Source organism: Eucyclogobius newberryi, unplaced genomic scaffold (assembly GCF_026437365.1).
Source record: "Eucyclogobius newberryi isolate DKJ021-1_F unplaced genomic scaffold, fEucNew1.0.hap1 SCAF_16, whole genome shotgun sequence".
NCBI lineage: Eukaryota > Metazoa > Chordata > Actinopteri > Gobiiformes > Gobiidae > Eucyclogobius > Eucyclogobius newberryi.
Genome location: NW_027315790.1, coordinates 28,543,590 through 28,560,347, shown reverse-complemented (window position 1 = coordinate 28,560,347; position 16,758 = coordinate 28,543,590). Strand labels below are relative to the sequence as shown.

The 16,758-nt window shown below is 38.4% G+C and overlaps 1 protein-coding gene across 2 annotated transcripts in view; it reads left to right on the top strand.

Annotated features, from left to right (window-relative positions):
* cica (capicua transcriptional repressor a) overlaps positions 1-16,758 on the top strand; it is a 91,335-nt gene that overhangs the window by 40,109 nt on the left and 34,468 nt on the right. For both annotated transcript variants that reach the window (XM_072448198.1, XM_072448197.1), the window contains exons 4-10: positions 4,950-5,081; positions 5,791-5,944; positions 9,502-9,601; positions 11,351-11,533; positions 12,168-12,285; positions 12,389-12,534; positions 16,306-16,435. In XM_072448198.1, the coding sequence (XP_072304299.1) occupies positions 4,950-5,081; positions 5,791-5,944; positions 9,502-9,601; positions 11,351-11,533; positions 12,168-12,285; positions 12,389-12,534; positions 16,306-16,435 (963 nt within the window). The remainder of the gene's footprint in view (positions 1-4,949; positions 5,082-5,790; positions 5,945-9,501; positions 9,602-11,350; positions 11,534-12,167; positions 12,286-12,388; positions 12,535-16,305; positions 16,436-16,758) is intronic.

The following is a 16,758-nucleotide window of genomic DNA, read 5'->3' as shown; positions in this document are numbered from 1 at the left end:
GAAAGCAGAATTATTGAACGAAAATGTCACAAATGAATAACCAATTTAGGATTTCATCAATTATAAAATGTTATATATAAGTATTCTCTGTCTAGAACAGACCTGGGCATTTGTGGCCTGTTTTAATTTGGCCCCCTCAAGATTTTAGTTTCTATTTCTATCTATCTTTAACTGTCTTAGCTATGTAACATGTGTCTGCACGTGTGCCCTTAATAGAGGTTACATTAAATAATCGATTCCAATAGCCTATATTTTACAAAAAAGTGCTTATAATTATACAAATTTGTAACACCAATTAACGCCACCACTTAACTCGATTCGAATGTGGCCTTCAGAGGAAAAATAACAGCCCACCCCTGGTCTAGAAGAATCTCAGTGTCGCTTTGTCTAATATGGACGCAAACATGGATTTTCAAGTCAATTTTTAATGTTTAATCTCTTTATCGTGCAGCCGTATTTTTTACCTTATCTCAAAATTCTCACTCCAAATTTTGAACTTCCTAATATTGTTTTTTTCGCCCCCTTCTCTTCATCAGAATCCATTTCATTATCTTATTTTGGTTGCGTATTAGAACAAACCTTTTATTTAAACTCAATGCAGCGTCTTACTTTAGTTTTAGTTGTAGTTTTGTAGAGCGTATTGACTCAATCGTTAAATAAATAAAAGTGAAAGAATATGTTGGAGGCCTCATTAGCTGGAGACTAACCACTAAAGTGTGTCATTCAACTTTTTATTTGCTGCAGCTCGTGTGTTTTCACAAAATTGTCCGTTTAAGTGTCTACAAGGATTTTTCAGCTTTAGTGTCTTTGTTTCACTCGTGTAAAGTTAAAGTGCCTATGACTGGTTTTACAATTTTCTAATTTTGACATTATTTGGTGTATTTATACCTGTTGTACATGTGCATTATAGTTTTACACTAATCGAGGTAGTATTTGTGGCGAAAACTATGAAAAATCTGTAGTAAATGACAGGAAGTGACATCACATTAGCGAAGTTAATGCAGAATTTACACAAAGAAACACATTTTTTGACTCTTTAAACATCAATTCAACAAAATAAAGTCTCATGTATTTGTATTTGTCAAATAAAAAAAATTGTGACATTAGATGAGTTCTTTCCCAGTGTTTGTTGGGTAATTTCCTAGTGTGATGTCACCAATTACAAACAGGAAGTGAAATTATAAACCTAATAAATGAGCTATTCTGGGATGACATTTTTATAATTTTTGGCCAAATTCAATTTTTTTTTTTTTATCTTAACTGCATTTTAGTTCAATGAGTCGTCCGACCTGTAGGGGGCGCTTTAAATTTCAATATTTATTTTTCCATACCAGACTTCAAAGTTCATTACTGTTTCTTTTTCACCACATTGGAAACACCCTCTCGTTACATCACGCTCTCTCCCCGCGCCCTCTCTCGGCGCCACCTGCCTTTCGGTAGTTGTCATTCATTTTTAAAAACTCGGAGAGCCCGGAGACAAGCATCTCGACAGCGGCGAGCGGAGGTCCCCACGGCGCAGATTAACACTAAATATAGACCACAGCTGCAATGGCATCACGAGAATCCGCCGCACTGTAAACTCGCCAGCGTTCGCTCGGTAACGAGGGCTGCGCTTCACGTTTAGTTATGTACATCTGTTTAGTCCGGAAAGATACTTATTACGATACGACTTATTGACAGGTTCAGAACGTGTCTCGCAGAATCAATGAGATCCGCGCACTTAATCAATACCTTTTCCTTTACTCAGGCCACAAAGGGTCCGGGACACAAAATAAGAAATATATCCTTCTATCTACATCTACGCAAGCTGAAATGATATTAAAGTGCGTATGACGGGTTTTTACGATTTTCATTTTTTTTAACTTAATTTGGTGTATTTATATCTGTTGTACATCTAAATATATATATATAAATATTTGTGGAAAAAATGTTGAAAAATCTGTTGAAAATGACAGTGAAGTGACGTCACACTATGGATGCTCATTACAGTCAAAGTTTATGCATAATTTACACAAAAGAAACACATTTTTGAGTCGCTTTCATTTATTTTTTGTTTGTAAGATAAAAAAAATGTGACAGTAGAGGAGTTTTTGCCCAGTGTTTTCTGGGTAATTTCCTAGTGTGATGTCATGAATTACAAACAGGAAGTGAAATTATAAACCTCAAAATGTGCTCTTCTGTTCCTTTAAACTCTGAAAATCCTCTCCGGCCAACTACCAGCTCAAAGGCAAGTTTATTTGTAGAGCACATTTCATACACAGGACGATTCAAAATGCTTCACACAACAGGAAAAATGCATTAAAATCACAAAGAAATGACAGAAATCGCAAAACAGTGCAAAGAAATAAAAGAGATTAGTGCAAAGAAAAATTCTTTCAGTCATATGCACAGCTAAACAAACACTACATTCATGTTTGTTGTTTTTTTAAATATCACAAACAAACAAAGCCATATCATATTCAAATATAGATATTCCAATAACAATTGAAGTACTTGTTATTTTTTATCCCTTTGCATTTAAAACCTCACTGTTTTTTCTAAACGTTGGTTAATCTGCTTCTCTTTTATTGATCAATGACTGTTTCATTGTTTGATTTTAAAACTTTCTTTGGGTAAAATCAAAAATATTGTTGTTTGTTTTGTTGGTTTTGTTGATTTTGTGCTTTACAAAAATACTTTAAATTGAATATCGACACTTTGAAAACCAAACATTTTCATTTCTACTCATCCCTTAATCGATTTTAAGTGATAAAAGTATATAAAAGTATCCTCTTTGTGTACTCTGCGTTGTGCTCGGAGAACACTAGGATTATAATTATTGCTGCAGCATCGTTTCTCTGTGTAATGTAATTCAGTGTTGTTTACGGACGTGTGGTGTCGAGCCATAGCAACCAGCTGTAGAACTGTCGCCGCGTCACCATTGGTCGGTTCTCTCCGCTCGTCCCGCGGATTCGCCCCATCGGGAGGCGGAGTTCAGCGAGTTCGATAGATGGAACGTCCCCGAACCGTCGCCTGCTCGGTTCAACTCCGGGTCATCGCGCGTACTCCACGTTTTATTTCCGTCCCGTTGTGCGTGACGTTTTTACAATACGAGAAAGCGTCGGTGCCGAAAGGTGCCGCTCGTTTGTGACTAAATATAGACTCGGCACTATAGACTGTCTGCATCGCAGGCATCGCCGCAGACGCCATTTCACGCGTCCTCGAGACTCTTGGCTTCTAGATTTTGTTTTCACCTCGAGAAAAAGAGAAAAATTCGAAAATCCAACAATGTTTAAGCCTCAGTTTGGACAATAATATAGCCAAAAATGTGATGTTTAGTCCAGCGTTTTCCTCTGTATTTGAATTATTATTATTTTTTTCTATCCTGTTGGTACAAAGATCTGGTAAAAATAAGTCTTTCTATTTTTTTCATTTATTTTTTTTCTATCCTGTTGTTGTTACGAAGGTCTGGTAAAAAAAAAAAAAAGTCTTTATATTTTTTTTTCTATACTGTTGTTGGTACAAAGATCTGGCAAAAAAAAGTATTAATATTTTTTTCATAATTTTTTTCTATACTGTTGTTTGTAAAAAAAAAAAAAAAGTATTTCTATTTTTTTCTTGTATTTTTTTCTATCCTGTTGTTGGTACAAAGATCTGGCACAAAAAAGTATTTCTATTTTTTTCATTATTTTTTTTCTATACTGTTGTGGGTACAAAGATCTGGTAAAAAAAAAAAGTATTTATATTTTTTCTTGTATTTTTTTCTATCCTGTTGTTGGTACAAAGATCTGGTAAAAAAAATCTTTCTATTTTACATTTTTTTTATTTCATTGCCACAAAACAGGTGTCCTTCTGTCACGTCTGTCAGCCCGATGATGTTATGGTTCTGTAATGTCAAAAAATGAGAGGGAACGACACATGAGTCTTTTGCTCACTCCGTTTCATTTTACCATTTCCATTTTAGAAAAGCTGGGAACGTTTGGATATAAATAGACCGTTTGAATACTTTATTAAACATTATTAATAGAATGTGGAAGCGTCTGTTGTAGAGCAGAGGATTTCTACACAGATTTGCAGTGTCTCTCCAGAGGAAAGAGGATTGTTTCCTTATTAATACAGTTTGAAATGAGAAAGTATAATGTTTTGGCCCCTTGACCTCGAAGTTAGCTGTTTAATTATTTCTTCCATGTGTGCATATTCTGTACACTGGAAAGAAAGTAGAGTCTAAAAGGAGATAATAAGTTAAAAAGCGATTGAATTTAGTAATATTTGTCTTGATTTCATTAAATTTTCACTTTCTTGAAATGAGATTTGTCAAAAGAACAGTTTTGTTCTTATTTCTAGTGCATTAGTGGTTTGTTTTTCTCATTTTTAGTTTGAACATGCTTGTCTTTTTCTGACTTTAAGTAAAATCTTGTCCATTGTCAATCATATTTTTACACCATATACTATTACACTACTGAATTCAATCACTTTTTAACTTCTCATCTTATTAAAAGAATTCACTGGGACACTTTCTCCAGCGTGTGAGAATGTGACTTTAAATATAAAAGTGGTTCCTTAATGTAAAGTGAGTCTACGGGAGGTAGTACTTCATGAAAAGTACTTCATAAATTGATGCTGATTCGTTTTTTAGTTCATCTTTCACGTGACAAATGATAATACCATTCCCTCTACTACAATACCTCAACTTTTCTCCTTGGCATCTTGAGTTTGCACATCACAAATGTCTTTAATCCCTTTCTTAACGTTGGACTGGTTTGAACTGCCGCTGCTCGAACACAGCACTATTTTCACAGCAGGTTTACGTGTTACGACATCATAAGAAGTTCAGACAAGGCCAGCGTTATACATTTCTAGGTTAACAGACGTCAACAAAGTCATCAAAGTGCAGCTCGGAGGCAGAACACTGTCCTGGATCCATAAAACACTTTGACATTTTCTCCTTTTGTCATGTTTTTCTGCCTCAGTTTGGACCAATGTGGAGCCGCGGTCCGTGCCTGTGTTTCCATGGCACTCGCTCGTCCCCTTCCTGGAGCCCAGCCAATCGGGAGCTTCAGCCCCGCCCACCGACGGACAGCCGGCTGTCAATCAAAGCAAAGGTACATGACAAAATCATCCAAGCAATGAGAAAGTAATAATATGTAATTGTAGTAGATAAATGGAAAAATGGGACAGAAACGTCTTTACAAATCTCCCAAACAATGATATAAAGTGATATTTCGGCCCTTTTGTAGTTATTTTTTGAACCGTTCATATTATGTGCGAGACTTGAACCTCAACCAACACAATTACTTTCACATTTCAGCACATCCCTGACGTGTTTGATTACCATCTGAATATTATTATTGAGAAAATCCAAACACGTATTGAGACGTGTACTTTTGTTAATATCATGCAACTCTAAAATCATGCAATATTAAGAATGGGATATGTAAGAAGGCTCCAAAGTAATAAAAAAATAGATCATATAATCTTGAGAAACATACATTTCAAAGTCCTACTACTACAACTTCTACAGTTACTACTAACTCCACTAATACTACTAATACTATTCCAAATATTACCGTTTGTGAGCTTCCACTACTGTTCTTAATATTACTACCACTACTAAAGCTGGTATCAGTACTCATAATAATCTTCATCTTTTGTTTGGTTGATCATCTTTATATTTAGAAAGGTCAGCATCATTTTCTACCTTTCAAAATGAGTCAAAGCCAAACTTTCAGTCGTGACTAAGAGTAATTTCCTCCAAAACAGTGCTGCTATAAATAAACACATGTATTTGAGACATGTTTTGTGGACTTGTAGAGCCTCGCTGGGGAGTGGCGTTGGTGAGCGATGGACGCAGCGGCCCTTCAAACTCGGACCGCGGATCTCCTTCCTGTCCGCCGTCGACCAATGAGAATCCTCCTGCAGAAAGAGGCGGGGCCGACAGCGAGACCGAGAGCGACACAGACGACCCGTGAGTGAAAACAACCGTGTTACAGCTACAACATTGTCATAATATATATAATCTACTCAGATAACAACATTATAGGTAAAGGCCGTGGTGGATTTTGAAATAACATTGTGTGTTTCTCGATCTGTGGTACGTGAGTCGCCTCCGGTGGTGCACGGGGCCCTCTGCAGAGTGTTTATTTCGTTATTTTCTTACTACTCTATCCATGGTTTAATCTCATTTTAGACTGTGCTTATAGTCCTTATATAGTCTTTAAATAGTCCTTAAACAGCCCTCAAATAGTCCTTAAATAGTCCTTAAATAGACCTTAAATAGACCTTAAATAGTCCTTAAATAGTCCTTAAACAGTCCTTAAATAGTCCTTAAACAGTCCTTGAATAGACCTTAAATATTCCTTAAATAGTCCTTAAATAGTCATTAAATAGTCCTTAAACAGGCCTTAAATAGCCTTAAATAGTCCTTAAATGAAATAGTCCTTACATAGTCCTTAAACAGTCTTTAAATAGTCCTTAAATAGTCCTTAAACAGTCCTTAAATAGTCCTTAAATAGTCCTTAAACAGTCTTTAAATAGTCCTTAAATAGTCCTTAAACAGTCCTTAAATAGCCCTTAAACAGTCCAGGGTCATATCTGGTGGTACTCGAAAAGCAGATACTTGGTGTGAACAGTTTAAGAACCGTTGATATAAATAAAGATACTTGAAAAAAATATAACTTCTTTGATGCCACTAAACCTTGAATTTAACTTTAGACATTATGAAACTCTTACTTTGCTCAAGAGCTGTTAAAGTCTTCATAAATCTACTTGGGCAGAGGTTTAAATCACACTTGAAAATGCATCTAAAGCTCCACTGTGTAACTTTTCTGGCCTTGAAGTATTTTCAATACCTTGAAAATGTACTGTGAGTCGCCCCTCCACAGATCTTGCTGGTGGCATCACCTGCTTGTTTTCATGGATTGAGTTTGATACAGCACATTGGATAAATATACAAGTAAAACGGGCTGAATAACTGTCAGATCCTTTCGATTGTAAATTTGGGATAAAAATACCTCATCTCACTGTTGAAGCGCTAGCACTTGTTTTGTTCACACTTTAAAATGTTGTGAAGCGTATAGTTGTTGGAGCAAATCAGTGAGAGTGCGACCTCCGGAGCTCACTTCCTCCTCCTGCAGCTCCTCTGGCAGTGACTCCACCTCTGCTCAGAGTGTAGTACACTTTTACACCACAGGAGGAGCTCACTTCCTCCTCCTGCAGCTCCTCTGGCAGTGACTCCACCTCTGCTCAGAGTGTAGTACACTTTTACACCACAGGAGGAGCTCACTTCCTCCTCCTGCAGCTCCTCTGGCAGTGACTCCACCTCTGCTCAGAGCGTAGTACACTTTTACACCACAGGAGGAGCTCACTTCCTCCTCCTGCAGCTCCTCTGGCAGTGACTCCACCTCTGCTCAGAGCGTAGTACACTTTTACACCACAGGAGGAGCTCACTTCCTCCTCCTGCAGCTCCTCTGGCAGTGACTCCACCTCTGCTCAGAGCGTAGTACACTTTTACACCACAGGAGGAGCTCACTTCCTCCTCCTGCAGCTCCTCTGGCAGTGACTCCACCTCTGCTCAGAGCGTAGTACACTTTTACACCACAGGAGGAGCTCACTTCCTCCTCCTGCAGCTCCTCTGGCAGTGACTCCACCTCTGCTCAGAGCGTAGTACACTTTTACACCACAGGAGGAGCTCACTCCCTAATATTCCTCATTCAGTCATATTCGTGTGCAATACATATTATTCATGTGCAATACTGTCATATTCATGTGCAATACTGTCCAGAAATATTCTATCACAGACTTCAAATCACAAGTTCATAACTACTACTACTATCAATGTTGTTCCTACTACTGCTTCTACTACTTCTAGTACTATAACTACTACTAATTATACTACGGTTCCTGCTTCTACTGCTACTTTATACTACTACTTCTACTATTACTACTTTTGTCTACTGCTGCTACCTCTGCGTTCTTAAGTTCTACTACTACTACTACTACATGTAATAGTATCTTCCCACGACGTGTCCTGCACTACTGGTAGTCATGGTAATCTGTGACCACTGTTTGCAGTGTTTCTTCGTCCACTCGGGGATTAAACGTCTCATTTTACCCCATTCTCACACTCTGTAAATTTGCGCACAACCAAAAGCGTCTAACGTTACTCCGACCGAACCAAGGCGCGAAACACGAACCCGCCGACCTTCTCGCTGACACCGTTTTAGTTTGAGCCACTCCTGCCAAAACGAGAGAAGGAAAACGAGAGCAACGACGCAGCGGCCATCTTGATACGATACCGTCTGAACGAGGACATTGGATTTGTCTTTATTTAAAAATCACGCTACCTGATTTTTTTGAAATGGTTTGCAGCGGTCCGACACGCTTTTTATGACTTTAAAGACTTGCCATCGCGGTAAAGCTAACAACAACTAGCTTGCTAACGTGCTTCCTGGTTGTCGGAGGATAAAATGCGTTCTAATTTGATGCAGACAGCACGCAGTGGTCTCATTCTGACACCGATAGATGCTTTCACAACCGGGTTAAACACATTTTGAAGAAAAAGTAGCTTATTTTGTTTAGAAAGCACTATATTACCTAAAATTGCTGCGTTTCTGAATTGCAGCCGCGGTAACTACAACAGTTAGGCCTCCAGATCATTTGCTGTGACAATACTAAAGGGAAATAACACAAAATAGTTGGACTTTTTAATAATACAGATTAGATTCTTTAATAAAGCGATCTTTTTTTCAAGCTGCTGTATATTCCATAAGCAAAACGGACAGAAAGTGAGTCCATTATTGACTATCGCGGGAAAAGCTAACGACAACTAGCATGCTAACGGCACGCTTCCTGGTTGTCGGAGGATAAAACGCGTTCTAATTTGATGCAGACAGCACGCAGCGGTCTCATTCTGACACCGATAGATGCTTTCACAACAGGGCTAAACACATTTTGAAGAAAAAGTAGCCTATTTTGTTTAGAAAGCACTATATTACCTAAAATTGCAGCGTTTCTGAATTGCAGCCGTGGTAACTACAACAGTTAGGCCTCCAAATCATTTGCTGTGACAATACTAAAGGGAAATAACACAAAATAGTTGGACTTTTTAATAGTACAGATTAGATTCTTTAATAAAGCGATCTTTTTTTCAAGCTGCTGTATATTCCATAAGCAAAACGGACAGAAAGTGAGTCCATTATTGATTTAAAACGTACAACAGAAAGTCATCTCCACCATAAATTATTCCCGCCTCCGTGAGCGCATCACTTGTCTTTGCATCCTATTTTATTTACCTTTGATTATCGTCTCGATGTCTGCTGCAAAGTTGAAGGAAGAAGAAGATAAAAACTATGACTCATTAGCACAGACGGCACATAAATAAAGAAGCTGTCTGAGCGCGACAACAATAAACACACTGGAGGTCAGTGCTGAGGTGAAAACGCCCACCGCGACAGATGGATACGTCTTTTTCGATATATACAGTACGAGTTGATTTACGCTTCACTTTTCACTTTGTCTCGACAGCTTTTCGCCAGGCGTGGCCAACGACCCGGCGCCCTCTCCTGGCACCGCGAAGAGGCGCACGCAGTCACTCAGCGCTCTGCCCAATCAAGGAGACAGGAAGGTCAGACGCTTAATGATATGTGCGTTTTAGCGACGAGAACGGAGCGGGAAAGAGTGTTTTTGTGTCGATGTTACACAGCGGCGGGTTTAAGAGAGAGCGCTGTTGCTTCAAAGTGACTCCAGTAGAAGAAGAAAAAAAGAGATTTGGGAAATTTGTCTGATCGTAACATCTGATTTATAGTTTGAGGTTGATTAAATGTTAAGGCCAAACACCAAAAAAGTGACCTATGAAAGGATTAGATTATTACTGTAGAATTAAGATTGAAATTGTATCTCGCTTTATCTATTTTTCCGGTTTATCTATTTTTCATGTTTATAATAATGTATTTATTTATTACACATTTTATACCGTCCAATCTATTTTTCATGTTTATAATTATTTATTTATTTATTTATTTATTACACATTTTATACCGTCTGATCTATTTTTCATGTTTATAATTATTTATTTATGTATTTATTACACATATTATACCGTCTGATCTATTTTCCATGTTTATAATTTTACTTGGAAATGCCATAACTGTCACCTATAGCAACCATGTCAAAACTCTTCCAATGTCCCTTATTAGAAGAGTTTATAATAATAATAATTATATGAAAAATATTCAGTTGTAATAATATAATAATAATAATATAAATTAAAGGGTAAATATAATAATAATAATATAATTTGAAGGGTAAATTTTGTTTGAAAGATGTGTTTCCTGCAATTAAATTCTGCCAAAACGTGCGTTATTATGTTTTAGAATTCCGCTCTACTACTCTCTACTTCCTGTCATTTTCAACATATTTTTTTACTTTTCTTTATAAACTGCCACTTAAACGGTGTAAAACTATCATTTTTAAGCTGTATTATACGACTGAGTAAAGTCAACATTGTGTCAAAATGCACTGAATAAAGCACATTTTCAAAGGATAGATACGGAAATGAGAAAAACTAAATTGTAACTGAAAGAACTGAAGGAAGAGGAAACAAAACCTTTAATCAAGTAAGAGTACTATTACACTGAAAAATATAGTATGCAAATAGAAGTTAAAGTATGTCTTAATCCTACTTGAGAATAATCCAATAAGTAAATGTGTACTACCCCTGATTATTATATAGTAATTATCTTTAAATATTGAAGGTGATTTCTTGATTGTTCTGAAACCTAATTTTTTTTTCTTTTTGTAATGAATTATTTACTCAAACTTGTGCAGCGAAAAACAAATAAATACACAATAAAACAGAATGTACGAAATAAAGATCTACCGTATTTAGATACCGTATTTTCCGGACTATAAGTCGCACCAGCCAAAAAAATGCATAATAGAGAAGAAAAAAAAACATATATAAGTCGCACTGGAGTATAAGTCGCATTTTTGGGGGCAAGTTTGATAAAATCCAAGACCAAGAACAGACATTTCGGTAGAGGAAGTGCAGATTCTTCTTCTCCGTCGCTTAGAGCCTCGAGTGCCCTCTTGTGGTTGCCACTGTGAGAATAACAAATAATATATAATATATATTATTATATATAATATCACATAAGATAAGATAAGATATTCCTTTATTGTCCCACATGGGGAAATTTCATTGGTGCAACGCAGGTAGATACAGAAGCAGATACAGAAGAACATATAACATATAAGTCGCTCTGGAGTATAAGTCGCACCTCAGCCAAAACTATGAGAAAAGGTGCAACTTATAGTCTGGAAAATACAGTACTGCTGCCTTCTTTTAAAAAACTCTGTATGCCGTCCCTTCCAGAGAGAGAAAGACCACATCCGGCGTCCCATGAACGCGTTCATGATCTTCAGCAAGCGTCACCGTGCACTGGTGCACCAGAGGCACCCAAACCAGGACAACCGCACCGTCAGCAAGATCCTGGGCGAGTGGTGGTACGCGCTGGGGCCCAACGAGAAGCAGCAGTACCACGACCTCGCCTTCCAGGTACGGGAACGTCTCGCATGCTCGCGTTTGTCGAGTCGTTTCAGGTAATCGCGATTTAGGACAATCCAGAGAACAAAACACAAACTAAACCAGCTTAAACCAGGATTTAATACAGTATAATCCAGGACTGCCTCCATATTAGACCTTCACAATAAAACATTTTAGTGTGATCATTATTGTGAGAAGCGACGAATTAAAAGTGATTCGCGATCATTGACACCTAACAACAGTAAAACACTTAATTACTTGATTTCCTTTCATTCAAATTGTTTAATAGATCCAAATTCAACAGCTTTATAAAAACCTGTATGATAAAAATCTGAATGATACAGTTAATACGTTATTAGTAGACTTATAATTGTGTAAGTTGACCTGAACAGCCGCATAAAAATTAAGTTACTTTTTGTGTGGACTGAACTGAAATTATATTGTAATCATCATAATTAGTGATTGATTAAATAGTCTTGACATCCTTAATTAGACCAAGACTGAAGCACTTCCAAACCAGGAGTAAACCGGGACAAAAATGCAATACTAAACTCTTCAATTGGCTACATATAATACAATAGTTTTTGGATGTTTTCTGGAGTTGTAGACGATCTGGTAAAATATTTAGCTGTATTTAAATGTTCAGGTGAAGGAGGCGCACTTCAGAGCTCATCCAGACTGGAAGTGGTGCAACAAAGACCGGAGGAAGTCTCTGTCCGAGGGCCGCGGGACCCCGAAAGAGAGGAGCATGTCCGAATGCATAGGTCTGTTTACACTTATTAATCCTGCATTACACCAATAATCACCACAAGACTTGTCACCAACCAATCCATGATCAAATGTGTTGCTGCGTCCTCTCTCCCGCAGACCCACAGTCCCCGGTGGCCGAGGTGAAGCCCTGGCTGGGGGCCGCAGATCGCCGAGGAGCCTCCGGGGGGCAGCACCCTCGTCCCAGGGCCTTTTCCCAGAGCGCCGTGCACACTCTGGAGCAGAGGGAGCAGGACATGGACAAGGTTTGCGCAGTGCTTTTTAACGAATGCCGTTTGTGGGTTGGGCCAGAGGCTATTTTCCATATAAAATGTGTTCGGAATAATCCGGCACCCCCTGGAGGTTCTGTTTGTGCGAGCGAGAGGAGGGGAAGGGTCTGTGTCATGAGAAGAGCGCTACTTTCACAGACACTACATCGAAGAATACTGCCTGGCGACCCTGGGATTTTAGTAATAACTTTAATAATGTGTGATTCAATATAATTCATCTGTCTATTAGTGTCCAAAGGGGTTGGCGAGGTTCAAACGTCAAGACAAGTCGTCGGTTCAAATGCAAAAGCTCCATTCAGTTTATCATGTATCCTAAAAGTAAATGCGTAAAGTGGATGTATGAGGTTTATCCATAAGCCAAACTTTGTCTCCGGTTTGCTCCGTGTTTAAGATACAATCAACATCTGACAGAAGCTGCTCTTTTAAAACAGAAATCCCAGGTGAAAACGTAAAGTGCGGTGGTTTTATCATGACTGCGACGCTCACACAGGGACGGTCATAAATACAAGATGCGTTTGTGAGGCTCATGAAGTGCACGGCATCAGGGCGGAGTACTAGGGCCAATGATATTCCGTACAGTATTTTCCGGAGTATAAGTCGCACCAGCCAAAAAATGCATAATAGAGAAGAAAAAAAACATATATAAGTCGCACTGGAGTATGAAATGCGGTTGCAAGTGTGAAAATAACAAATAATATCACATATAAGTCGCGCCGTAGTATAAGTATATAAGTATAAGTTGCACCCCGGCCAAAACGATGAAAATAGGTGCGCCTTATAGTCCGGAAAATACGGTATATGATTGAGCCGTGGCTTTGTAGTGTCTAATACAGCAAATTGTCGACAGTTTGTTCAAAAATGTCCCGAGGCGACCCCAGACCTCCTGACACACTTAAGCCTGACGAATGTGAGGTGTTATGACACATATCGCCTCACGGTCACATTATTCAGTTCAAACAGCAACACAAATCTCCAGTGACAAAGTAAATAACCCACATCTGTTCACCTTTTTAGATCCAAAGTACCTTTTTTTTTTACACCGTTGTATGTCACTGCAGAGGATCTTCATGCGCAGACGTTATTTTCATTGATTATTACAATAGACGCTGTATACTCTGGATCCTACTGTGCCAGTCACAAGTATGAATACATAGAGAGAGCTGTCCTTGTTTCATAAATAAATGCTTATCCAGCGACGGAAAAGTCACGAGCCTCTGTGTCTTTGCGTCGGCGTCATTCAGAACGACCTCCAAATGCAATAAACCCATCGCTGCACGAAAGAAGATCTATCTAGAAAAGATTTAAAACTATATCGTGGACTTTTAGTGGAACCGGCAACTGATAATGTAGTGTAGACCGATCCGGCGACTCTTTTGGCCTAATCCCCCCAACCAGGACCCCGGCGCTAAACTTGGTCACTGCAGATACACAAAAGAGTCTCGGCTTAAAAGTTTCCAAACTGTGCAGCGAATATCAAAGCATAAAAAGCGCTCAGCGAGGCAGTGCCAGCAGCGTTTAATGAATTTCTAGAAACAAAAGTTCTGGCGGTGAAGGCCCAATCCCTCTGTGACTCGGAGCAAACACTGGTGCAGTTTTGTACCTTCAAAGCGGCTCCGAGTGAACAGGAAGCGCTTTGAAGACGGAGGGTCCCAGCGGGCTTTCTGAGGGCACTCGGATCAAATAGAGACTCCAGTGATTTGGCAAAAAGAGTGGACTCATTTGAAGTGCGTTTGAAGGAAAGTGGTGTTTGTGGCAACGTGATTGAGAGTGAAGGACGTGTGTGTCTGTGCTAACGGGCTGGTCTGGGGGTTTTAGGGTGCTTTAGGGTGATGTAGGGTGCTTTAGGGTGTTATAGGGTGCTTTAGGGTGCTTTATGGTGTTTGTGGCAAAGTGATTGTGAGTGAAGGACATGTATCTGTGCAGTGCAGCGCTGAGGGGCGGGACTGAGGGCTTTAGGGTGTTTTAGTGTGCTTAATGGTGCTTTTAGGGTGTTTTAGTGTGCTTAAGGGTGCTTTTAGGGTGTTTTAGTGTGCTTAAGGGTGCTTTTAGGGTGTTTTAGTGTGCTTAAGGGTGCTTTAGGGTGTTTTAGTGTGCTTAATGGTGCTTTAGGGTGTTTTAGTGTGCTTAAGGGTGCTTTAGGGTGTTTTAGGGGTGTTTTATTGTGCTTTAGGGTGTTTTAGGGATAAACCCCAGGCCAAGTTTCTTTGAGCTGGTAACTTTTAGTTGTTGTTTTTTTAATCAAAAATTCTTTGGATCACCACTCCTGACCTAAGTAGAAGTTTTAGATGCTTAATATTTTACCTCTTAAAATTCACTAAGTAAGTTTCTTGACTAAAAACTGTGCAGTATTTGATGCTCTATAAAAATGAAAATACATATTAGACATTGTTTGACTACGCCCACCTTAATAGAGGCTGAAGGTGTCTCTTTATTTTATTTATTTATGAAGTTTATTTTACCAGGTAAAACCCATTGAGATCGAAACCTCTTTTTCAAGAGTGTCCTGGGGCAAAGGGAAAATGTTGCAGCGCACAGATCATTTACACATTTAAGATTAATAAAACAACATTTAAACAGAATTTATATTTAAAAGTAAGGACAATTTTCTTTCTTTTTTTAAATTGAGCTGAAACCCCTCAGCGAGTCCGGTTCACATGGAAGGACCCTTCTTTATCCCTTTTCAAATACCTTTCTTACTGCATCTGAAATAGACGCAATAAGACTTGGGCTTGTGGTTAAATTGGTCTTCCCAACAAATCAAATTATTTATATATATATTTTTTTTTAGCAATGCACATTCAAAACGTATATTTACAAGACCAACAACTTTTCCAGTGGATTTTCTCCATATTAGAGTTATATAGTCTTTTCAAACCGTGAAAGAAAGTAAAAGTGTTTGAATCCAACTAGTTTCTAATTGGTCACGTTTTTGCACATTACTAATATTCACATGCGTAAACTTTTGAATATTTACAGCTTTAGAACAGCTTCGCGATCATTAAAATGTTTCTATTCAATTTGTTCTTGTAAAGCCCCAAATCACGATGGCAGAAGGTTTAAAAAAAGCAAACAATGAAATAGTCGTTGGAATAATAGAGAAGCAGATTAAGCAACGTTCACAGGAAGTACGCAAATGTAGAACTGTCCCAGAAATACAGTAGATACAGTTACTGCTGCTTTTATAATAAGCACAAATGACTAGTTTAACGTGGATATCACAGCTGCAAAATGTCTGCTGAAGAACTGTATACAAAGGATTTGTATAGCTTTATAAAATCTGTTGTATTGTTTATTGAACTTATTTATAGCTATTTTAGGGTTTTGCTTTGATTTCCTTTTACAGGTTTTATTGTTTTGGGTCTAGTGTTTATTATACCGTTTGTTGTTTTGTTGTTTTGTGTTTGTGCAGCACGTTGGAAACAGATTTTGTAATAAAAATGTGCTAGATAAATAAAGTTAATTTGGAGATATTTTTTTATTTTATTTTTTAATTTATTATTATTATTGTTATTATTATTATTTTCAGAATTTAAAACGTAAAACAACAAAAACAAACAAGACAATACCAGAATGAACAAATTAGGTAAAAAAAAAAAAAATAAATAAAGAAGTGCAGGCAGCCAAAGAAAATAAAGTTCACATTTATTATAGTTGAGTCCAAATGTGATTTTACTTTGGCGGGGTCAGTCATGGTGTTGGTCCCTGCATTTGTATAAGTCTTGAATGTGTCTCTTTCATTGGCTGCAGGAGGACGGCCCGGGTCCGTTCCCCCGCCGCGCCCCTCTGTCGGGACGTCCCGGCGTGGTCAGCGAGGACGTGACCAGCGACGAGGAGCGGATGGTGATCTGCGAGGAAGAGGGGGACGACGATGTCATGGGTCAGTCCCTCCGGTCGCTGCCGGACTTTCACTTCCTGTAGTGGTCAACGCGTCTTCAGCCAATCAGCAAATCAAACACACAACTTTAGAAATAACTGTTTACGCCCAAAACTGCTCTGGAGATAATGCCGCAAACGGGACTCATTTATGGATTAAACTAAGTTAAATGAAGTTTTCAGTTGTCACATATGTATTTTGTTATTGTTACCGTATTTTCCGGAGTATAAGTCGCACCAGCCAAAAAATGCATAATAGAGAAGAAAAAACATATATAAGTCGCACTGGAGTATGAAATGCGGTTGCAAGTGTGAAAATAACAAATA